Below are 21,164 nucleotides of genomic sequence, written 5' to 3'. Positions count from 1 at the left end.
TCGCTGGAATCTTGCTCCACGGCCCTGACCCCTCACCTGCTCCTCCTTGTGACTTTGCTGGAGGCAGCTTGACTCTTATTCTGTTTTTTGGCTGTAACGGACTACTTGTTATGGCTGCTGGGGCTTCAACTCTGACATTCTAGAGACCCATCCGGACTCCTTAGATTTATCAAAACCAGACATTAAAGGGACTCTCCGGCTGTATGACGGCTGCTTCTGTGGCCTAAATCGATCAGAGGGTGGCAAATAAAGCCGCTGTCCTGGGCATATATATTTATATAATTATATTACTAGAAATGTGTTCTATGGAACATGGAAGTAACTGATAAATGTCCCAAATTAACCCTTGTCAGTTTCTATCTATGTAGTATACATCGTGTATTATTAATGTTCACTCGATGCAGTTGTTACTGTAGTTGCTTGTAAGGTGGGACTTTTTGTGCGTTTCCCTGACGATCGGCTCTGTCAAACTATCGACTTAGACGCTGAGGGTTGTTAAGCTGTCCGTTCGTGTCTCCAGGGGCCGGCATTGAAGGTCTTGTAAGATGAGAGACTGACCTCTGTTCTACCCTCGGTATGTCGGGGCTGGGATTAGCTTGCTGCGCGTCTCTGCAGCGGGTGCCACGGAATGGCTCGGTATTTGTTACTAACGATAACAATCGTGGTGGAATCTATTGCGAGTAACCCCTAAAAAGCTATAGCACAGACAGAAATGTGTGGTACTGGCTATGGTTTATACTAAACTAGATCATGACCTCAACCCTATGACATCACTGTCCATTACAAAAGGTCTGTTATTTTGCCTGTTTTTCTCTCACCGTTCCGTGACATTTACCCGTATAGGCAATTCCAATCCTTCTAATGGGGGTAAAGATGTCCCAGTCTACAGGGTTACTGCACCTGTCTTCACGACCACGGGGCTCCTCGGGACGCCTGCGTTCGGCCGCTGGCCCTGTGATGTTGGGAGGCAGCCGTGTGGAATTTCATGCGCGACCCTGCTCTTTCCTCGCGTGGATCAGAGGATGGCGCTTAGTAACAGTTTGTCCATTCTGCCTGCTAGTAAAAAACCAAGATCAGTAAAGGTGCTCCTCGAGCCCCTCATTAGATCTGGAGCCGCGAACCTGCGCGAGGCTTTTATTTGTTGCCTGTGAGTTATTTTTAGGGCCTGAGTGCTATAGAAGTGGCTTCTCTGAATTATTAAACGTGACCTTCCACGCTTATTTCTTTATAAACCGGAATCAAACGCCCGGCATGTAGGAGGCGATCAGCCTGAAGGACCCCCCCCCCGAGCCATTAACTGGATCAATAACATCGGCTGAGGCCTCTCGTGCGGAAGACACAAAATCTATAACCGCTCCTTTACTTTATTACCGTTAAGGACATAACCGGTTCTCTCTGGAACCACCTTTAATGTAGGGATGGCATGGAGAATGAATGGCCCTATATGATCTATACATTAAGCCCCCGGTACCGGGGACTGTACGGCTGTGTAAGGCATGCGCCTGTTACATTAGATACAAATGGCTTCCTCCCTGACTGCGATGGGGAAGGAGGCTTTGTGCGGCTATGCTGCAGACTTTTTCCTCCCCATTGTAAGTGACATACATCGCCAGGGAATACGCTTATAAAACGTGTGCTGTATGAATGCTCGTGCGCGAATGCTCGTGCGCAAATACCCCTACGTTCTACCCAGCGTGTGCAGACACGATGATGTTACACCCAGACGGAAGCGGACGGGGATTAGACCTACTCCTTCTGAGAATGAAGGTGAAACAAGTCTGTCGTGAAGCAAAGAATTATGTATTCTATAAAACCGGGCTCATAACAGGGTAATTCACGGGTAGTAGTAGATACCAGGAAAAGACTTTCAGTAGAAGAGCACGGGGAAAGTATCTATGGCTGTTCCGCCAGCAGAACTACGTGCAGGCCGGTGTGACCCATGCCTTCTTAGCACTGACTGACTGACGGTGCTGAGCTATGACATCATGTACTACATCCAATCACAGTGAGAATCAGAGCTGCAGAGGCCTTGGGAACTGCCCCATTAACCCCTTCCCAGTTAAAGCTGCCCAATAGGGGGGGCAGATATCTCTGATCTAGGATGCCCAGAGGCCCCTGTTTTCAGGTGACAGTCCCTGCATAGAGACTTCGGTTCTTGTGTCAGTATGGGCATGATGGGAGTGGGGGCAATCGTTAGCGTGTCCCCGGGTTTGGGATCAGCTACCCACATACAATAATGGGGCGACCAATAAGAGTATTGCCCACACTCTCCATATTACTCCAAAGGGATCGGCACAGACAGAAACGCTTGCCTTTTATTACATTAAACCGGGGGCCACATTCAATACTCCCACTCCCATCATGCCCATTGCTAAACCTTTATATCCAATAACCATGTACTTAATATCAAAAATAGAGGCCATTTACTCCGACGTCTTCTGCTGGGCGACTATGGACAGAGTATAGGGGTATTGGCCCTTGGCAACTCGACCCCCCCCTCCATGAAACCTATAGGGGGATCCTCATAAGATATGAGGCCAATCTAGCGACGCGTTTTAAGCATAAAAGGTTATTTTTGGGACGTGCTGGCAGGCCGGGAGATAAGAAGATGCCACGGGCTGCCTATGGGCATGCTGGTTCGTTTAATGTGCCCGCGTTATGTAACCCTGCGTCCGAGCGATGGGTCTGTGACCCCTGGACAGTCCCCACCTATCCCCACCTGTCTGACCTTTACATAAAGGTCGTGGCCGCGGTGGGATCTATATTAAGCCCGTGACCTTCAAACACTCGCATTCCTCCGGGACGCCAGGAATAGTGACAGGGACCCGAGGGGAGGTCATATCGGAGAGATCCGCTCTCCGCTCTCCCCCCTGCCCAGCCTACAATAAACAAGAAGCACGTTCAGGGGTTAAAACTGCCAACAGATTATAAACGCTCGGCCCATCAAGGGTTAATAACAAGTACGTAGCAACTAATGCACCTTGTGATTAACACTTTGTATACCGGAGAGGGATCCCCTACTGCAGCCCATCTCTCTCGCTCTGTATATGTATGTATGTGTATATATACAGTATATAATATATATAATATATATACAGCATGCACTTATATACTATGAATAATATAAGTAGTGTATTGTCTCATTAACCCCATCCCAATAGGATCAATACAATCTGACCTCATTTATGTAACCAGTGAAAAAACATGGTGCATACTGCCTCCTTAACCCTAAACATGCTGCATACTGCCCCTTAACCCTAAACATGCAGCATGCCTCCTCATTAACCCCTAAACATGCAGCATACCTCCTCATTAACCTCTAAATATACCGCATACTGCCTCCTTAACCCCTAAAAATTCTGCATACCACCTCCTTAACCCCTAAACATGCAGCATACCTCCTCGTTAACCCCTAAATATGCTGCATACTGCCTCCTTAGCCCCTAAACATGCCGCATACTGCCCCCTTAACTCTAAACATTCCACATACTGCCTCCTTAACCCCTAAATATTCAGCATACTGCCTCAGTAGCCTTTGATTGAAATATCTTGTCCCACTTTCTGGAGAGCATTGCTTTATTAACCCCTCCTTTTCCATAGTAATCTGTGTCCTGGACTGATGATGTGAAATTCAAATCTTGCGAATGTTGAAGATCGGCATGAACGAGAGTGGCCTGCATAAAGACTGGCTTCTTAGGGGTTAATTGATGCTGAGGGCAAGCAATAAAGAGTTAATGTGCTTTATTAACCCTTTCTATAGTAATCCGTGTACAGGACTGATGATGTGAAATAAATTGTCAGTATTTTGAGGGTAAAGCTCTGATGCTGGGAACTAAATCCCCAGTGGGTATGTGACTGGTGTGAACAACATCCTGAGTGGGTCTAGGACTGAAAGGAATTAAATCCCGAGTGGGTATAGGATTGATGGGAATGAAATCCTGAGTGGGTATAGGATTGATGGGAAGGAAATCCTGAGTGGGTATAGGATTGATATGAATGAAATCCCCAGTGGGTATAGGACTGATATGAAGGAATCCTGAGTGGGTATAGGACTGGTGTGAATGAAATCCTGAGTGGGTATAGGACTGGTGTGAAATATACCCCCAGTGGGTACAGGACTGGTGTGAAATAAATAGCCGGGGGGTAATCCTCGCCTGACCTGTACTGATCGGCGGAGATTGTAATCTATAGTCTGCAGACAGATTTGAAGGTTACCAATCCGGGGTAAATCTATTATTAGTCGGGGGCCTGGGGCGTTAAACGATTCAGAGGGAAGTCCAGTAAAGTGACGCACATAGCATGGCAGCAATGAATGTGGGGGGCAGTAAGTTATCTGAGGGGGTAGTAAAGTACTTGGGGTATCTGGGGCTTATTTGGGGGGCAGCAGGTTATTGGAGCAGGTAGCGCCCGGGGGTACCAGGGATTTATATGGGGGCAGTAAGGAATTATGAGAGGTATGTAGTGAACAGTACGGTATCTGGCAGGGGTGATTAAGATGTGTTCCCAGTTTAAATAAAACCGGCGCTTCTATGTACAGAGTTACGGTAGCACGTAGCCTGTCTTGCAGTGACAGGAGCCGGGGCGGAGCAATGACTAAGTTTTTTTATAACGGGTTGGTAGCTGTTGGTGGGCGGTACCTGTGCTCTCCTGTTATTTGGCGGGTATATAAGGCCGGTGTTCGCTCTTTTCGTCACTCTGCAGCAGGACACGAGTGAGGCACAGGTAAGGGCATGGCCGAGGGGGTGTTAGCAGGTGGCACCGAGGGGTGTGAGGGGGTACTGAGTGTGAGGCTTTGGGGTGGGACGTGCCCTACCTTGGGTTACGGGGTAGTTTGGGTTTTCTGTGGCAATGGGAAGCAGAAGGGGGTGTGGCAGCTTTATTGGTCTGCTGGGGGGGTATTTCGGGGTTACTTTCTAATGGGATGGTGCTATTCCTTCAGGTGGTGTAAGGGTTAAAATTTGGTTTGTAGGGGAATGGCTTCGGGCCTGCCTGCTTCCAGCCTTCTTGCATAGTGATTGTTGTGTCGTGGTGGGTGTTAGCTTCCTGGCTGAGGGTGCTGGGAGCGGGCCCTAGATAGGTCTAATGTGGAATTTTTTTTTTTTTGGGGGGGGGGGTGTTGTACTGTGTGTGTAATCTATATTTTTTTGCTTCCCCTTTTTTTTTTTTTCTTCAGGGCAAAAACATCTCAGCAAAATGGTGAAGATTGGTATTAACGGGTGAGTGGCTGTCTTTTAAGGGGTTAATAAATTATTGCTATAAGATTTAATTATCGGGGGGGGTTAACTGTCTATTTGGGCCATCAGGTTGTGAGGGTTAATAGATACAGCTGAGGGAGCTTGGTGATCAGGGAAACCGTGCTTGAGAATTTAGGGGTTAAGGATGGAGGCTTATTGATTGGGTTTAATTATGCTTTTAACCCCTTAATGACTCCAATCCATAACACAGTATCTAGTTATGGGGCTTGAATGACGTTGGGTTGGTAGTATAAAGGGTTTTTGATTGTCTCTGGCTAGCTAAGGGTTAATGGTCCAGACTGTTTCAAGGTGCACGTTCGCAAGATGGCTGCTGTTCCTGAAGCCCCTCCCTTGGCAGAGCTGAGTGGTGTTTTGTCACGTCTCCCAAGTCACCCCATTGCCCCCTCCCTCACCTCCTTTTTCCTTTTACGCCACCCTGCATCTCCCCTGGGGGGGCATCAGGCTCTGGTGATGCTGACTAATACCCCCCTCCGGCTGCGGCATGGAAAGGATGCCTCAAGGACGATCTGAGGTCACATCAATGGAGCTGTGTTACCTGCTGCACAGCTCCCGGTCCAGGCTCCGCCCTCTCCCAGTTGCTGTAATCCAATGCTTGGCAGTTACTGGGCTGCTGACTCACGTCCTGCTGCATGTATCGCATGTAACCCGCAACGGATCATCCTGAAAAACGCTCTACAAGCGTGTGCAGGATCCGCGTATAAAGCCTTTCCACCAATGATATAACTAGTTAAATCTGAGCTGTAATGAGGCTCCATTAACGTGTGGGTGTCTGCATCAATCTGCCCTGCTCTTGGCGCCTGTATTTGCCCCTCTGCCCCACCCCCTGCTGGAGCCAAAGCTAGGCCTCTATTAATAGAGGGGGGGCCATCTGCTCCCCTGCTAACTGGGGTGTGTAATCTGGCAGCGCTACGGTCTCGCACTTTGTGTGTCTGTCCTCATTCCACTACCCTGGTCGGGACTTTGCCCTATAGGTGGCGTTCTGTTTTTCTTGCATGCCTGCAGGCTATTGCACCACTGTAGATTTTGGACCGTAATCACAGCTTGTTATCTTTGGGACCGTGGGAGACAGCTTTCTGAATGCTGACTTGGCAGCTGGGAGGGGGGTAGTTTGTTTTACACCATTCATAGGGTACATACCAAAGCTGTGGCACTTCTGCTGACCAGCTAGGTACCAGTCTAAATAACAAAGGGTTAAACATGGCCAGTTGCCTAAATCTTTACGGGATTATTGCAGAAAAATCTCTGCCGTATGTGTTGGTCTTCCCATAATGTAGCGCTAGGGCTCTCTGCCGTGTCTAACGAGCCTTTGGAAAGCCTGCTTAAGTGTGGGGTGAAAGTGTTTACTGCCACTATACACATGGTGGCTCGTAATGGGATGTGCTCTAAGCCACCAACATCTTGTCCCTGCAGTTTTGGTCGCATTGGCCGTCTGGTGGTTCGTGCCTCCATCGCGTCTGGGAAGGTCCAGGTTGTGGCCATCAATGACCCATTCATTGATCTGGAATACATGGTGAGAGAGCTCTTCCGGTTAAAATACCTCCCGAGCTGGCCGTCTCCCCGTGGTGGGAATGGCTCCTCTGACCGCTCGCTGTTCTAACACGGCTCACGCTTACTTCGCAGGTTTACATGTTTAAATATGACTCCACACACGGACGCTTCAAGGGCACCGTGAAAGCTGAGAACGGCAAGCTTGTTGTGAATGACCAGGTTATCACCGTCTTCCAAGAGTAAGTAGTGGGTTTGTTGGCTACGGCTTCTGCCCCAGGGTCACTGTGCCAACCTGCTATGGGGTATTAAATTAGCATTGTTATTGTGGAACCTTAACATGTGTTCTATTGATTGTAGGAGAGACCCCAGCAACATTAAATGGGGTGATGCTGGAGCTGATTATGTGGTGGAGTCTACTGGTGTCTTCACAACCATTGAGAAGGCATCTGTAAGTATCTGCCGTCTTCGTGGCTTGTTTCCCCGGAGCTGCCGGTGACTTCCAACTAAAACTTATTTCTATCCGCAGCTTCACTTGAAAGGTGGCGCCAAACGTGTTATCATCTCAGCTCCGTCTGCTGACGCTCCCATGTTTGTCGTTGGTGTGAACCACGAGAAGTACGATAAGTCCCTGAAGGTTGTCAGGTAAGCGCAGTGGGGGATCTTATGCCGCGTGGGGTCTTGCTGTAGAACTCAAGGCTGCCAATTGGTCTCTTTGAGACTTGGCTGGGATTAAAGCTTTCTTGTTCTCTTCCAGCAATGCCTCCTGCACCACCAACTGCCTCGCTCCCCTCGCTAAAGTCATCAACGACAACTTCCATATTGTGGAAGCACTGATGGTGAGTGCCGGCGATGCCATTTAATAAAGTAAGAGCCGCTTGCACTGAGTGAGCCCAGCTAATGATCTTTGTCTTCCCTAGACCACTGTCCACGCTTTCACAGCCACCCAAAAAACCGTTGATGGACCATCTGGCAAACTGTGGCGTGACGGCAGAGGCGCCGGCCAGAACATCATCCCAGCATCTACCGGTGCAGCAAAGGCTGTCGGGAAAGTTATCCCAGAACTGAATGGGTGAGTGCCGTGTGGATTCGTTGTGTTGAGGGAGGTTCTCTGGTTCTGTTCCTACAATGACAAAGTTTGGTTTTTCAGGAAACTGACTGGAATGGCTTTCCGTGTCCCCACTCCAAATGTATCTGTGGTGGATCTGACTTGCCGCCTGGAGAAGCCGGTGAGTTGATCTGGACAGGGCGATACCTCCTGGAATGCGGGTCCTCAACATAATTTGGTCTTGACTTGCTTGTCCTCTACCCCCTCACACAGGCCAAGTATGATGACATCAAGGCTGTGGTGAAGGCAGCTTCTGAAGGTCCTCTTAAGGGAATCCTGGGTTACACAGATGAACAGGTGAGTCTTTGGCTTTGGATTGGAAGGTGGGTTTGCCCCCCATTGCCGTAGCCCCGGAACTCACAGCTTCTTATCCTTGGCACGTAGGTCGTCTCTAGCGACTTCAACGGAGATACCCGCTCATCCATCTTTGATGCAGGCGCTGGAATCGCTCTGAACGATCACTTTGTGAAACTAGTGGCCTGGTAAGTGTTGGGTTGGGCTGGTATGTGCTGAACACGAGCTACAGCTGAACACGATGGGAGTGGCTGTTGCATCACTAGACCTGCCAGAGGGTGGGGTGGAAGTCTGTCTGTGGTCACACCGGGTTTTAACGGCTGCCTTTCCCACAGGTATGACAACGAATTCGGCTACAGCAACCGTGTGGTGGATCTCATCGTTCACATGGCATCTAAAGAGTAAACTGGCCTGTTGGTGGTTAACCCTTCTCCTGTCACCTAGTGATCGTCTCACTGTAGGGGCCCAGAGTCGCCCTCACTAGCTGTCTGTGTCCGTTTCTGCGTAATAAAAGTTGAAAGAAACTAAAACTGCCTAATTGTGTTTTGTGGGTGGGCTGCTGATGCAGACACTGGGGGTGTCATTTTGGTGCTAAAGGTTACTTATTTGTGACAAAATGCCAAATCCTGCTGGATTCCCAAACACTCTACAGAAATTATCTAATCTAAGATTCTTGTAACTTCTGCAAAGAATGCTTAATTCTTGGAACACTGTTTCTATAGAAACAGCACATGTAAGATTAAGCCTTCAGAGGAAAACATAGTTATGGCTCCTCATAATATCATTATCCCCCTTATCTTCGTGTGTTTAATTATGCTTTGGTCCCCAGTACCATACAAAGTGCTATAGTGGAGGCTTGGGCCTGCATGCACCTTTTTATCGTTGTATGCGTCTGCCCCAGCCTTTTGGCACGGTGTGCTGTATACATGATAAACAATCACACCAGCCTAAGGGTTGGGGCTTCCATGGGCAACACTTGCATATACTTGGGCTAGTGTGGGTGGAGCTTAATGGCCCACACTGCCTACAATCTGTGTCTTGATCCCATGTGGCTTCAAAGCTGGTCTTGGGCCACTAGTCCTTTTAAGTATGCTAACAATTTGTCCTGAGAGCATCTATTGGTTATTTCTGCGATGTGGTGTGCGCCGTAATGAAATATTCATGCCCCAAAAATCCCTGCGTAAGCCACCTATTGCAGAACGCCTCAGTATTTGGCAATACTCGGGCTTCATACAGTGTTAAATATGCCTGGTCAGGTAATCTGCTTGGCACATGTTGCTAGGCAACAGGCGATATAAATAGGATGCCTACAGAAAAGGTAGTGTTCCCCTTTAAGAGATCCGGCCGATACCTCACCCCCGCTAAACCTTACTTGCTGAGGACATCTAGTGGCCAAACTCCGTGGCGCTAAAATCTGCACTAACTTTTTTTTTTTTTTTTTTTCCTCAGCATGCATTTCAATATACTTTTCTGGTGACGCTATTAACCTGTTATTGGGTTTGTTAGTATTATTCGCTATATAATTATTGCTGTGACCACTCTACTGAACCAAAAAAAAATATCCAATATTTCAAAGAGCAAATTAATACCGGTTCGAGGGCCCGCGGTAGTGTCCAGGCAGTGGCTTATTGTCCCGGGCTGTACTTGGCGCTGCTCTCACCTGCATGAAGCCACAGCAGTACCTGGTTATATGTAGAATGACATCATTGTGACTCTACAAATAGCACATAAACACATGTCATATCACTCAGTCCTGATCCCTTGGGCCGTCAGTCTGTCCGCTTTCGGAGTGCTCCAAATATGTCCAGGAACCGTCCCAGACCGGTTGGCGCCCAGGCAAGAATATTTTGATTCCTCTCCCCTTGCCATCTTTTTATTTTCTTAATTTTTAATGCAATTTATAAACGTATTCCCTGCTGTTTCTATACACATTATCGGGGCTTTTAGGGGTGTAGAACCCTGCGATACCCTCATATCCAGCAAACATTCTGAGCGCCTAGAAAAGAGGGGTGCTGGTATATGGGCCCTAAAAGGTCGATGTGCCCCTAGGAAAGCAGAAGCAGCCCCCCACACACACTTCCCAACACCCCGCCTGATTCGGATATTAAAGAATAAGCAGAAACGAGGCATATTATATAGATTTGTATTTATAGAGCTGTTTATTTACACTGTCATATAAGTGGTGAAATACATAGAATATATGCACATACTTGCCTGTTTTAAATATTATTGGGTCAATGGCTTCATTGGTAAAAAAAAAAAAAACTATTTAGTGATGGATATACTGTATGTTCTAATGAAGGAAACGTTTGGTGATTGCCGGGAGTTCCTTGTCACCTTCTGATATGTACATGAGATGAATCCCATAAAAAAGACATTCAATTTCTCTATTCTTATACATTTCACCTATATATATATATGCCAGGTTTTTGGCAGCATCGCACCTAATGTATACCCCATGTCGGCCAGCACCTTACCCTTTATATACACCGGTGTCAGCATTATATTGCACATTTAATCACGTCCGGATTCCCCTGTATATATATATACATATACAGTATATATATATATATTTATATATACATACAGCCCACACAGCATCGTACCCCTATATGTACAGTATCTGCATATTGTGTACCCTCGGTGTCGATGGCTATATATACAGTATATATATATACACACACATACACATGCACGCTTCGTACTACATTCGTGTACTGCACCCTACTCCATACACCTGGCATCTGAAAGCATAGCGCCTTATATATATTTTCGGCATATCAGTCACACCGCCGTACGGTTTGGTCTCGGAGGGGCAGGTCCCCCCCCCCCGCTACGCACTCAGTGTGACAGATCCAGAGGCAGTGGTTTTGGGGGGCACAGGGGTGCCCTTTATCATCTTGCTGAGCTGTCCGAGGAAGGGGGATCCCGGTCGGAGTCGTCGGGGTCCTCGTTGCAGTTCGATTCGCTGCTGGGAGGAGGAGATCTGAGCAGAAAGCGGGACAGGAAGAATTAAAGCTGCTGTTCCACCTACTCTACTGAATGTAACACTTTCACCTAAATGCAGCAGTAGAAACAATGTTCCCAGTACTGCCGAATGCCCATACGTTTCCCCAAACAGTTCCTTTATCATGTAATTTTGCCTCATTCATATTTATATGGCACAGAAGCAGGCGCTGATAGGCTGTTGGCACAAATTGGAAAAGATAAAGTTTGGATGGACTCTCCTATCTGATGGAAGTCTTTGATTGTTACGCCGTAGCTGCTTCTCTGATTAAATGAGTAGTCCCTGACCGTTACTCTGACTGCATGGCTTGTCCTTAAGAGCTATCGTGATTGGTTGAGTAGTTATGTTTCTGATTGGATAGCCAGCCCAGTTGCCATTCATCAATATTGTGATTGGATAACTGGTCCCTGGCCATAATTCTAGCTTCATGGCTGCTTCCTCACCACTGTTCTAATAGAATGAGTTATCTCTGATTATTTTTATGAATGAGGGTCTCCCTTCTACACACGCGCATCCCCTCATGGACATCCCTCCATGTGCTGGTCGTTCCATCGCCTTAATCTACCGGTCAAATGCTAAACCTTATTTTTTTCCAGCTGGATGATGCGTTACCGATGTTGTATATTATCCAGGTAACCTCTCACCTGTTTTCTGATTGGTTAATTAGTCTCCTGCATGTCTCCATCTGCACATCTAAGCCCCGCTTCATGCTGCACATTTCCATGTACTCGTGGAGGTGACGCGTCATGTCGTCCTTGGCGGTGGCGAGTTCCAGCTGTGAATGGGGAGAACCGACATTCATGGGTTAACAGCTATTCACAACCGAGACTACTTAATACTTGTATCTATCCGGTAGATTCCACAACTAATATTAGAGCCACCTCAATGCTTTCATGACGGAGCAGTACTGCCAAGGATCTGCCCACCTTAATGAAAGCCCCCTGACAACTGGAAGCCCCCCGACAGCTGGAATCCCATAGTCTTGGACGCCATGTTTACCTCTTGTAAACCACATGCCCACAGAGAAATGCTGTGTGTTTTTTTTGGTGATAATTGCCCTTTAAATAAAACACCAGGGGAAATTTCAAGATGAGGTTGGTTACAATTCGTGAGGACATGTTGGGTTGGGTTGTCCCCAATCTTGCTTGTTCAGTACATCTGGCAAAGTTCTACTCATAGAACACACTGAATATGGCGTTAATAACGTATGTACTGGTGGGAAAAGGGAGGCTTATATTAAGGCCAATACGGTATTTCTTTTTTCGGGTTGTAACTTCCGCTTTCTGGCGTCATTTGGTCGATTTTTAGCCAGATATGGACATTTCCCCATTCAGCTATTAAACGTCACCCATTGTGATTCCACAGCTGGCGGATCCCTTCCCAAAGCCCCCCCGGAGAATTGTGTTAAATATAAGAATCATTAAATACGAGATTTAATAACACAGATATAAAAAATCTAACAGCAAAAAAAAAAAAAAAAAAAACACAACAAAGGTTATAAAACATTGTGTGAAATAATAAAAAGGGACAAATGTAGTTTTGATCTCACTAAAGTCCAAATTGTTATGTCATGTTTACCTATTGTACAGGGCTGTGGAATATGACGGCGCTATATACATCAATAAAAAGGGAGCTTGAAGAAAATAGAAAAGAGAGGATAAGAGTTTGGTATTTAGTAATGCGGAACGGGAAATCTCTTTGCACCCCCTGCAGGGAGGTAATTTTTGGACGACATTCAGCAGCAGTGATTCATGGTGTGATAAGGAGCAGGACTGTCCCCTAAGAATCCCAGCCAGACCGGGGCAATCTGTATGCCTCATATCAGCGGCCGGTTCTCATTGGACATCTGACTCACCTCAATTTGGTCGATGGTTTCTTGATATTCTTTCTCTCGGTTTTTGAAAAGAGATTCCGTGTCCTTTATGACCTCTTCCAGACTGTCGTCCTGAGCCTGAAACACCGAAAGACGGAGTACAACCAGATTCCCAGATTCGTGGGGCAACAGCGGGACCTCGGGAGGGTAAAACTATGACTATGACTATCTCCCAATTGGAGAAATATATATATTTGGCATGTTATGTTGTAGTCTACAAATGTTATGATTGGGGTGCAATAGGTATGAAGACATTAGGAAAGGAGGCCCCTGTCCCGTAGAGCTTACAGTCTAAGATATACTCTCTCTTGGATATATAATTCTTATGTCGAGCTGTAGAAACCTGGCTTACAGAGTAAGGGGGTATCTGGGGTATTTAAAAATTGGGTTTTAGGCGTCAAATTATGCTCTGCCTGCCAAAGTCATCCAGCATCGTTATTCTGGTGACGTGGCCTTGCTTGGTACATCACCCCGTTTTATGACAGGATATGGGATATGGGATTTTATGGCCAGATATGGGTTTTGGGTGGATATGGGTTTTTTTGAGTGGATATGGGGTTTTATGGAAGAATATGGGGTTTTATGATTGATACGGGGGGGGGGACAAACTCTCACCTCTCCTTGAGACTCCACAGCGGACATTGTGTAGCCGGAGAAATCCTCCCACAGTAAAAGGGTCTCTTCAGTCTCTTCCCAAGCAAGACTGTCACAGTCATCCTCAAAATCATACTCCCTCCTGAAAGACGGACCGGGGTCAGCAGGTGAGCGAAGAGAGGGGTCTTATGTGTATGATACAGAGGGGTGCATTACAACAGAGGGGTGCATATTAATAGAGGGGTGCATTATAACGAGGGGTGCATATTAATAGAGGGGTGCATTATAATGAGGGGTGCACATTAATAGAGGGGTGCATTATAATGAGGGGTGCACATTAATAGAGGGGTGCATTATAACAAGGGGTGCATATTAATAGAGGGGTGCATATTAATAGAGGGGTTAATTATAATGAGGGGTGCATATTAATAGAGGGTGCATTTTAATGGGGGGCAGATTGTGAAGCACAGTATATAGACACTCACAGCTGGTTGAGCATTTTCTGCATCTCCTCGTTGATGCTCAGTGCTGTGCTCTCGTCCTCCTCTCCTCCCCGCACACTCTCGCTCTCACACACCGATGAGTCTTCATCCGCTGCCGGTTTGCGCTCCTTCTTCCTGCTCAAAACCTTCATAGGAGAGAGGTGAACTGTCTAAAGAGAGAGAGGCGGATGGAATGGTTGTTAGAAAAATGCTTATGTTATAAATATTGTTGCTGACAAAGACAGTAGAAAATGTCTAGTCTATGATATATCACGAGTTGCGCCAACATATCTACTAAGAGGCGTAACCTGCTTAAAAAGTAACCAATCAGAATGACGCATGCTATTAGAAGCAGATAAGAAGTATAAGAAGTTATATAAACCATGTAATCCAAATATGTAATTAGACAACGCTTCGACTTTTGTGTGTTGTGTGCCTTGTCTCGATTATGCGTATGATCTACATAAAGAAAACTCTTTCTGAGGAGAATTCGACCATTAATTCGACCAACAATGGTGCACAGAGAGACAGCGCAAGACGCGTATGAGAGAGACAGAGAAATGAGTGGATGTAAAAGGAAAAAAAAGAGAAAGAGAGAGAGAAAACCAATGAGACTGATATATCACACACACTATACACACAATACACACAATACACACACTACATACACTACACACACTACACACAAACTCAGGAGCGACAAACATTATTAAATGATTCAAATGAATCATAAACCCCAAAATAAATGAAATAAATATATAAATCTATCTGCCGTATATATACGCCAACTGTCCCTGAAGAGAAGGGGCTTTCCACCCTCACAAGCACTCTACAATCATTCGCACACGCACATTCACACGCACATTCACATGCACGCCTACATACCTGCAGCATGTTGATCACGTCTTCACAGCTCCGTTGCTGCGCTACATCGCACAGCTTGGCCGTGATATCAATCCGCCGGCAGATGTCCATGTCCACTCGCATGGCTTTCTCCTGGATCTTTGTGTCCAGGTCGGACAGGTTCTGGAGGGAAGAGAGCAAATATGAGTGTGGTGGAGAGGCATAAGAGAGAGAGAAGGAGAGGCTGAGAGAAAAATGCCAAAAGGTGTGAGAGAGAAAACCAAGGGAAGAAAATAGAGAGGGGCGACTTTGGAGAAAGAAATAGACTGAGGGGAAGATGTGAGCGTAGGGGCGGATAGGGCAATAGACAGCATGTGCGAGGAGTGATTGATGGTTGGAGAGGAGGAAACATTTAGAAAGAGAGCGATTAGAGGGAAGAAAGTCTTGAGTCGGGGTGTGAGAGAAAAGGAGATTGGCCAGGAAATCGAGGGAATTAGAGAGCAGGAAAACAAGATATAAGAAGAGAAAGAGCTAAGAGAATGGAGGAAAGGGGGTTCTTTTCTCATTCTTCCCTTGCATCCTTATTTATTTTCTCGCCCTCCCTTTTCACCCCTATGTTTCTTGTCCTCACTCCCCCACTATCCAATGAACCTCATTCATACCCTCCTCTCTCCTTGCTCCTTACCTTCACTCCCTCCAAATCCATATCCACTCACATTTTCTCTGCTCTCTCACTCCAGCTCACTTCCACACTCTTCCACCATCACACCTCCGCTCACTCCTCCTCTCCCTCCTCACTCTGTACACTGAGCCCACGCACCGACACGCTCATATGTGTAACCCTTATAGGTATATCACAATAATAACATGTATACTTACATTGCTCATTAACCCTTTGAAGACAACCAATTCCCCCTTCAGCTGTTTCACTTTCATTGCCAGTTCCTCCTGGTAAAGAGCGGATTCCTGAGCCTCCTGCGGGGACAGAGACATTAACACGCTACACGTATGTATTCATTAAGAAGACATAAAATGTTTCACTTCACGGAAATGTTTGTCAGTCTGTCACAAATGTTTACTCCGCAGCATGACAACAGGGTGACACACAGTATGACTACAGAGGGGCAAACAGTTTGACAACAGGGGGGGCAGAAAATACAAAGGGACAATGTGACAGCTTGGAAACGGGGTGGGCAGAGAGACTACATGGTGACAAATAGAGTGCGAGAGAGTGACTACAATGATGCAGAATGACGTATGGAGTATGAGTATGGAGTATGAGTATGGAGACAGTATGTCTACAGAGTATCACAGCGTGAGAGAGGTAGATACAGAGACAGTGGGACAGGTAGATATTGAGACAGACCATTTGAAGAGACCCCCTCCCAGGTGCGCTCACCTCATCCAGCTCAGTCACCCTCTGCTGCAGCTGGACCCGGGCCGTGTATTCTTCCTCCCATCTGCAGGAAACAAAAATACATTTCACTAAAATAAACCGGCCACAAAAATCAACACAGATTAGGATTCAGGGGTAATAATAGAGGCGTCACTAGGAGGGTGCGGTGGGAGCAATAGGCACCAGGTGACACTGGAAGCTGCCTTCCTCTGGCAAACCCCTCCCCTGCGGAGCTTGCAGCTTGCAGCGCTGGGAGTTATTACTGTATACAGAGCTGGGGGTTATAGTACTGTATACAGCGCTGGGGGGTTATTACTGTATGCAGCACTGGGGGTTATTACTATATACAGTTCTGGGAGGTTATATTACTGTATACAGCGCTGGGGGTTATTACTGTATGCAGCGCTGGGGGGTTATATTACTGTATACAGCGCTGGGGGTTATTATTGTATACAGTGCTGGGGGTTATTACTGTATACAGAGCTGGGGGTTATAGTACTGTATACAGCGCTGGGGGGTTATTACTGTATGCAGCACTGGGGGTTATTACTATATACAGTTCTGGGAGGTTATATTACTGTATACAGCGCTGGGGGTTATTACTGTATGCAGCGCTGGGGGGTTATATTACTGTATACAGCGTTGGGGGTTATTATTGTATACAGTGCTGGGGGTTATTACTGTATACAGCGCTGGGGGTTATATTACTGTATACATCGCTGGGGGTTATATTACTGTATACAGCACTGGGGGTTATTACTGTATACAGCACTGGGGGTTATATTACTGTATACAGCGCTAGGGGTTATATTACTGTATACAGCGCTGGGGGTTATTATTACTGTATACAGCGCTGGGGGTTATTACTGTATACAGCACTGGGGGTTATATTACTGTATACAGAGCTAGGGGTTATATTACTGTATACAGCGCTGGGGGTTATATTACTGTATACAGCGCTGGGGGTTTATATTACTGTATACAGCGCTGGGGATTATATTACTGTATACAGCTCTGGGGGTTATATTACTGTATACAGCGCTGGGGGTTATATTACTGTATACAGCGCTGGGAGTTATTACTGTATACAGCGCTGGGGGTTATATTACTGTATACAGCGCTGGGGGTTATATTACTGTATACAGCGTTGGGGGTTATTACTGTATACAGCGCTGGGGGTTATATTAATGTATTCAGCGCTGGGAGTTATTACTGTATACAGCGCTGGGAGTTATTACTGTATACAGCGCTGGGGGTTATATTAATGTATTCAGCGCTGGGAGTTATTACTGTATACAGCGCTGGGAGTTATTACTGTATACAGCGCTGGGGGGTTATATTACTGTATACAGCGCTGGGGGGTTATATTACTGTATACAGCGCTGGGGGTTATATTACTGTATACAGGGCTGGGGGTTATATTACTGTATACAGCACTGGGGGTTATATTACTGTATACAGCGCTGGGGGTTATATTACTGTATCCAGCGCTGGGGTTATATTACTGTATACAGTGCTGGGGGTTATTACTGTATACAGCGCTGGGGGTTATATTACTGTATACAGCACTGGGGGTTATATTACTGTATACAGCACTGGGGGTTATATTACTGTATACAGCGTTGGGGGTTATTACTGTATACAGCGCTGGGGGGTTATATTACTGTATACAGCGCTGGGGGGGTTATTACTGTATACAGCACTGGGGGTTATATTACTGTATCCAGCGCTGGGGTTATATTACTGTATCCAGCGCTGGGGGGTTATATTACTGTATACAGCGCTGGGGGTTATATTACTGTATACAGCGCTGGGGTTATATTACTGTATACAGCGCCGGGGGTTATTACTGTATACAGCACTGGGGGTTATATTACTGTATACAGCGCCGGGGGTTATTACTGTATACAGCACTGGGGGTTATATTACTGTATACAGCGTTGGGGGTTATTACTGTATACAGCGCTGGGGGGTTATAGTAATGTATACAGTGCTGGAGAGAGATATTTTTTTTGCAGGCCGCACTACACAGTGGAGGATTTTGTCACCTTTTCCCACTCCGAGGAAGTAGAATCCGTGCGGCGCCCAAAGCTATGTATAAAGTGACAGACACGATGGGGGGGCCGAGCACCCAGAAATGTTAAAGTTCTTTGGAAAAGCATTGCCCGTATTAACCCCCTTTAGCCTCCCTTTCCTGATTCTAGCGTGGGGGGTGATCGGTGACACGGACCTCCTGACTATTCAGTGAAGGAATTTGGGTACTTGAGATTCTCACCCAATGCGCCGAGCCGGCAACGAACGGAAATGGAAAATACTGATACGGTGAGATAAATGGCGGAGAGAACAGCTGAAGCTGGGCTGCGATCCCCTCCGGCCGACCTATTTAAAGCCCGGACTGATAAAACTCTGCACGCCCTGATCGCAGCCCCCCGCTGGCGTCACCCCCGCCGCTGGGCTTCCTGCCAGCTCAGAGGAACCAACACAATGCCCCAAATATATATGTAACGCCCCATATATCACCGCATCCTGTATGCTTCCTGCCAGCACCGCCGTACAACGCTCTGTATATATATATATTATATTGTGCAGCTTTATGGAACATAATGGTGCAATATATATCACATTGCACAATGCTACAGAATATGATAGCGCTATATATATATATATATATATCACATTGCACAATGCTACAGAATATGATAGCGCTATATATATATATATATATATATATCACATTGTACAATGTTACAGAATGTGATGGCGCTATATATATATATATATAAATCACATTGAACAATGCTACACAATATGATGGCGCTATATATATATATATATATATATATATATAAATCACATTGAACAATGCTACAGAATACGATGGCGCTATATATATATATCACATTATACAATGCTACACAATATGATGGCGCTAAATGAATCCCATGTACAGCACTGCAGAACAAAAGTTTGTTTAAAAAATGATACACGGTCGTGATAATAATGTGCGGAATGAGGAATCGGTATTAATAGCCCCAGCGGGCCATAAGCAGCTGCTTTAGCTGATGTACGGTGGCGCCCCCCTCTGGCGGGGGGATGGGATTTTCAGCTGTTCCCAAACAGTGAATTCACCATCATTTGCCTCATTCGGGGGATGAAGGTTTAAAGGGAAGCCGGGCACACGGAGACCTGCGTGGGAAATAATCACGCCTGCGTCGCTCTGCTCCCATTGGTCATGCGTGTTCTGGATGCTCTATGTGTGTTTATCTCTGCATACATGTAAATACCCCGCGGCTTTGACTTTGTATCACATGAATGAAGACAACTTATTAGCTGTGAATACAGGAAACAATCACGCGTTTGAAAAGGGTTCTTATCACCCTAGCAACACAATGGGAAGCCCTGATTGGAAGGACCTTTCCATGAGTTGCTATGGTGATAGGATTGCGCCAGAGTCACTTTTTGTACATAAACACCCCCCATGTTTGTAAACATCTAGTTAAAAAATGGCTATATGGGCCGCTATATATAAGAGTTAAAGTGAAGCAATTAACATAAACATTCCACCGGTTGCTATGGAGATTGCATCACTCTTTCCACTTTGCTTTAGGACTGCGCTTCATACAAAAACTCGGTGATGTCATAGCACATGTGTGGATAGAAACACTGCATGTATGACGATAAGATGTTGAAATACCTATGCAGTTTGCTGGTGTTGGGACACGTCTGTACGAGCGCATTGTTAGGTTACATTGTATGCACTCGGCTATGTATATCATGAACATACGTGACAATGTATATGTATCATGCTGAGGTAACGTGTGCATGTATGTGCTTGTCATACAGAGTCGTGTATAGAGATATAGCTCACCTTTGCTTGTAGGCGTCACGTTCCCTCTTCACCTTCCCCAGAACATTGTAGAGCGCGCGGATTTCAGGTGTGATGGTGTCGACCTGAACCCCGACTCCGTCCGCATGACCCCAGTAAGCTCCACTACCGACGCTCACGGATCCGACATCAGGTCGGGACCCCAACCGGCGCGAGCCGTATACCCACGGCTGGGGAGGTGGCGCAGGGGTGGGTCGGGTGAGCCCCAGTAAAGGTGGAGGTAAGATTGGACCTACGAAGCCAGTCTGGACAGCCTGGTCCCTGGTCAATGGCCTGACCCCCTTTGCCCGCTCCAGCGCCCTCTCCAGCGAGCGGTTCTTCCTCTCCAGCTCGTGGACTTTGGCCAAGAAGCAGCGGAACCGTAGATTGAGAGTCTTAAGAACGCTGATGTTGGAGCCAAAGTCATTGCGTAGCGCCGAAGCCCCCCCGCTCTGCGGATACGGGGTCCCGTGAAACAGAGAGGACTGCGACGGCGACGGGGGGCTGTCCGCCGACTGTAGAGGGGGATCTGAGGAAAACAGGAGAAGGTTAGGAGCCATGAGAGGGTTCATCGCTCTGCCGTCTTCAGCACTGCAGAGAGGAGGGAGCGAGGGAGGACCAGGACCAGATGGTGGGAGGGGGAAGAAAATAAAAGTGACTGCAGGGTGGAGGCAAAAAAATCAGGGGGCAAAAAAAAAAAAGAAAAAACCCAGAAAGAAAGACGGGATGAGAGAGGGATGTGATCAGCCAGGAGGAGGCCCTGGACACATCATCCGTGACGCGTGGATGGGAGAGAAACTGCATGGATGGGAGAGAAGGGGGAGCGCATTCCATCCACCATCACCGCAGGCTGCAGAGAGAGAGAGAAGGGAGGGAGGGAGAGAGAAGGGAGGGAGAAGGGCAGCGAGGACACATGGCTAAATACATCAGCGCGGACAATAGAGAGGTCCTAAAGCCGTCTG

General features: G+C 46.8%; 2 protein-coding genes across 2 annotated transcripts; one reads left to right on the top strand and one right to left on the bottom strand.

Moving 5' to 3' along the window:
• The first annotated feature begins 4,626 nt into the window (after positions 1-4,626).
• On the top strand, positions 4,627-8,672 carry GAPDH (glyceraldehyde-3-phosphate dehydrogenase). The gene is made up of 12 exons (XM_053451171.1): positions 4,627-4,722; positions 5,174-5,216; positions 6,666-6,765; positions 6,876-6,982; positions 7,101-7,191; positions 7,270-7,385; positions 7,498-7,579; positions 7,661-7,812; positions 7,891-7,969; positions 8,062-8,145; positions 8,233-8,330; positions 8,478-8,672. The coding sequence occupies exons 2-12, from the start codon at positions 5,194-5,196 to the stop codon at positions 8,545-8,547; spliced, it is 1,002 nt and encodes a 333-aa protein (XP_053307146.1). The 5' UTR covers positions 4,627-4,722; positions 5,174-5,193; the 3' UTR covers positions 8,548-8,672.
• Positions 8,673-10,713: 2,041 nt separating this feature from the next.
• IFFO1 (intermediate filament family orphan 1) lies at positions 10,714-20,935 on the bottom strand. Its single transcript, XM_053451170.1, has 9 exons — positions 20,206-20,935; positions 16,341-16,401; positions 15,821-15,916; positions 14,984-15,124; positions 14,102-14,268; positions 13,638-13,758; positions 13,005-13,100; positions 11,794-11,924; positions 10,714-11,128 (listed from the first exon to the last, which is right to left on the bottom strand). The coding sequence occupies exons 1-9, from the start codon at positions 20,772-20,774 to the stop codon at positions 11,038-11,040; spliced, it is 1,473 nt and encodes a 490-aa protein (XP_053307145.1). The 5' UTR covers positions 20,775-20,935; the 3' UTR covers positions 10,714-11,037.
• Positions 20,936-21,164: the final 229 nt, after the last annotated feature.

This window comes from Spea bombifrons, chromosome 11 (genome assembly GCF_027358695.1).
Source record: "Spea bombifrons isolate aSpeBom1 chromosome 11, aSpeBom1.2.pri, whole genome shotgun sequence".
Taxonomy (NCBI): Eukaryota; Metazoa; Chordata; class Amphibia; order Anura; family Pelobatidae; genus Spea; species Spea bombifrons.
Note: the sequence above shows the minus strand (reverse complement) of the source record. Positions and strands in the feature narration are given on the sequence as shown.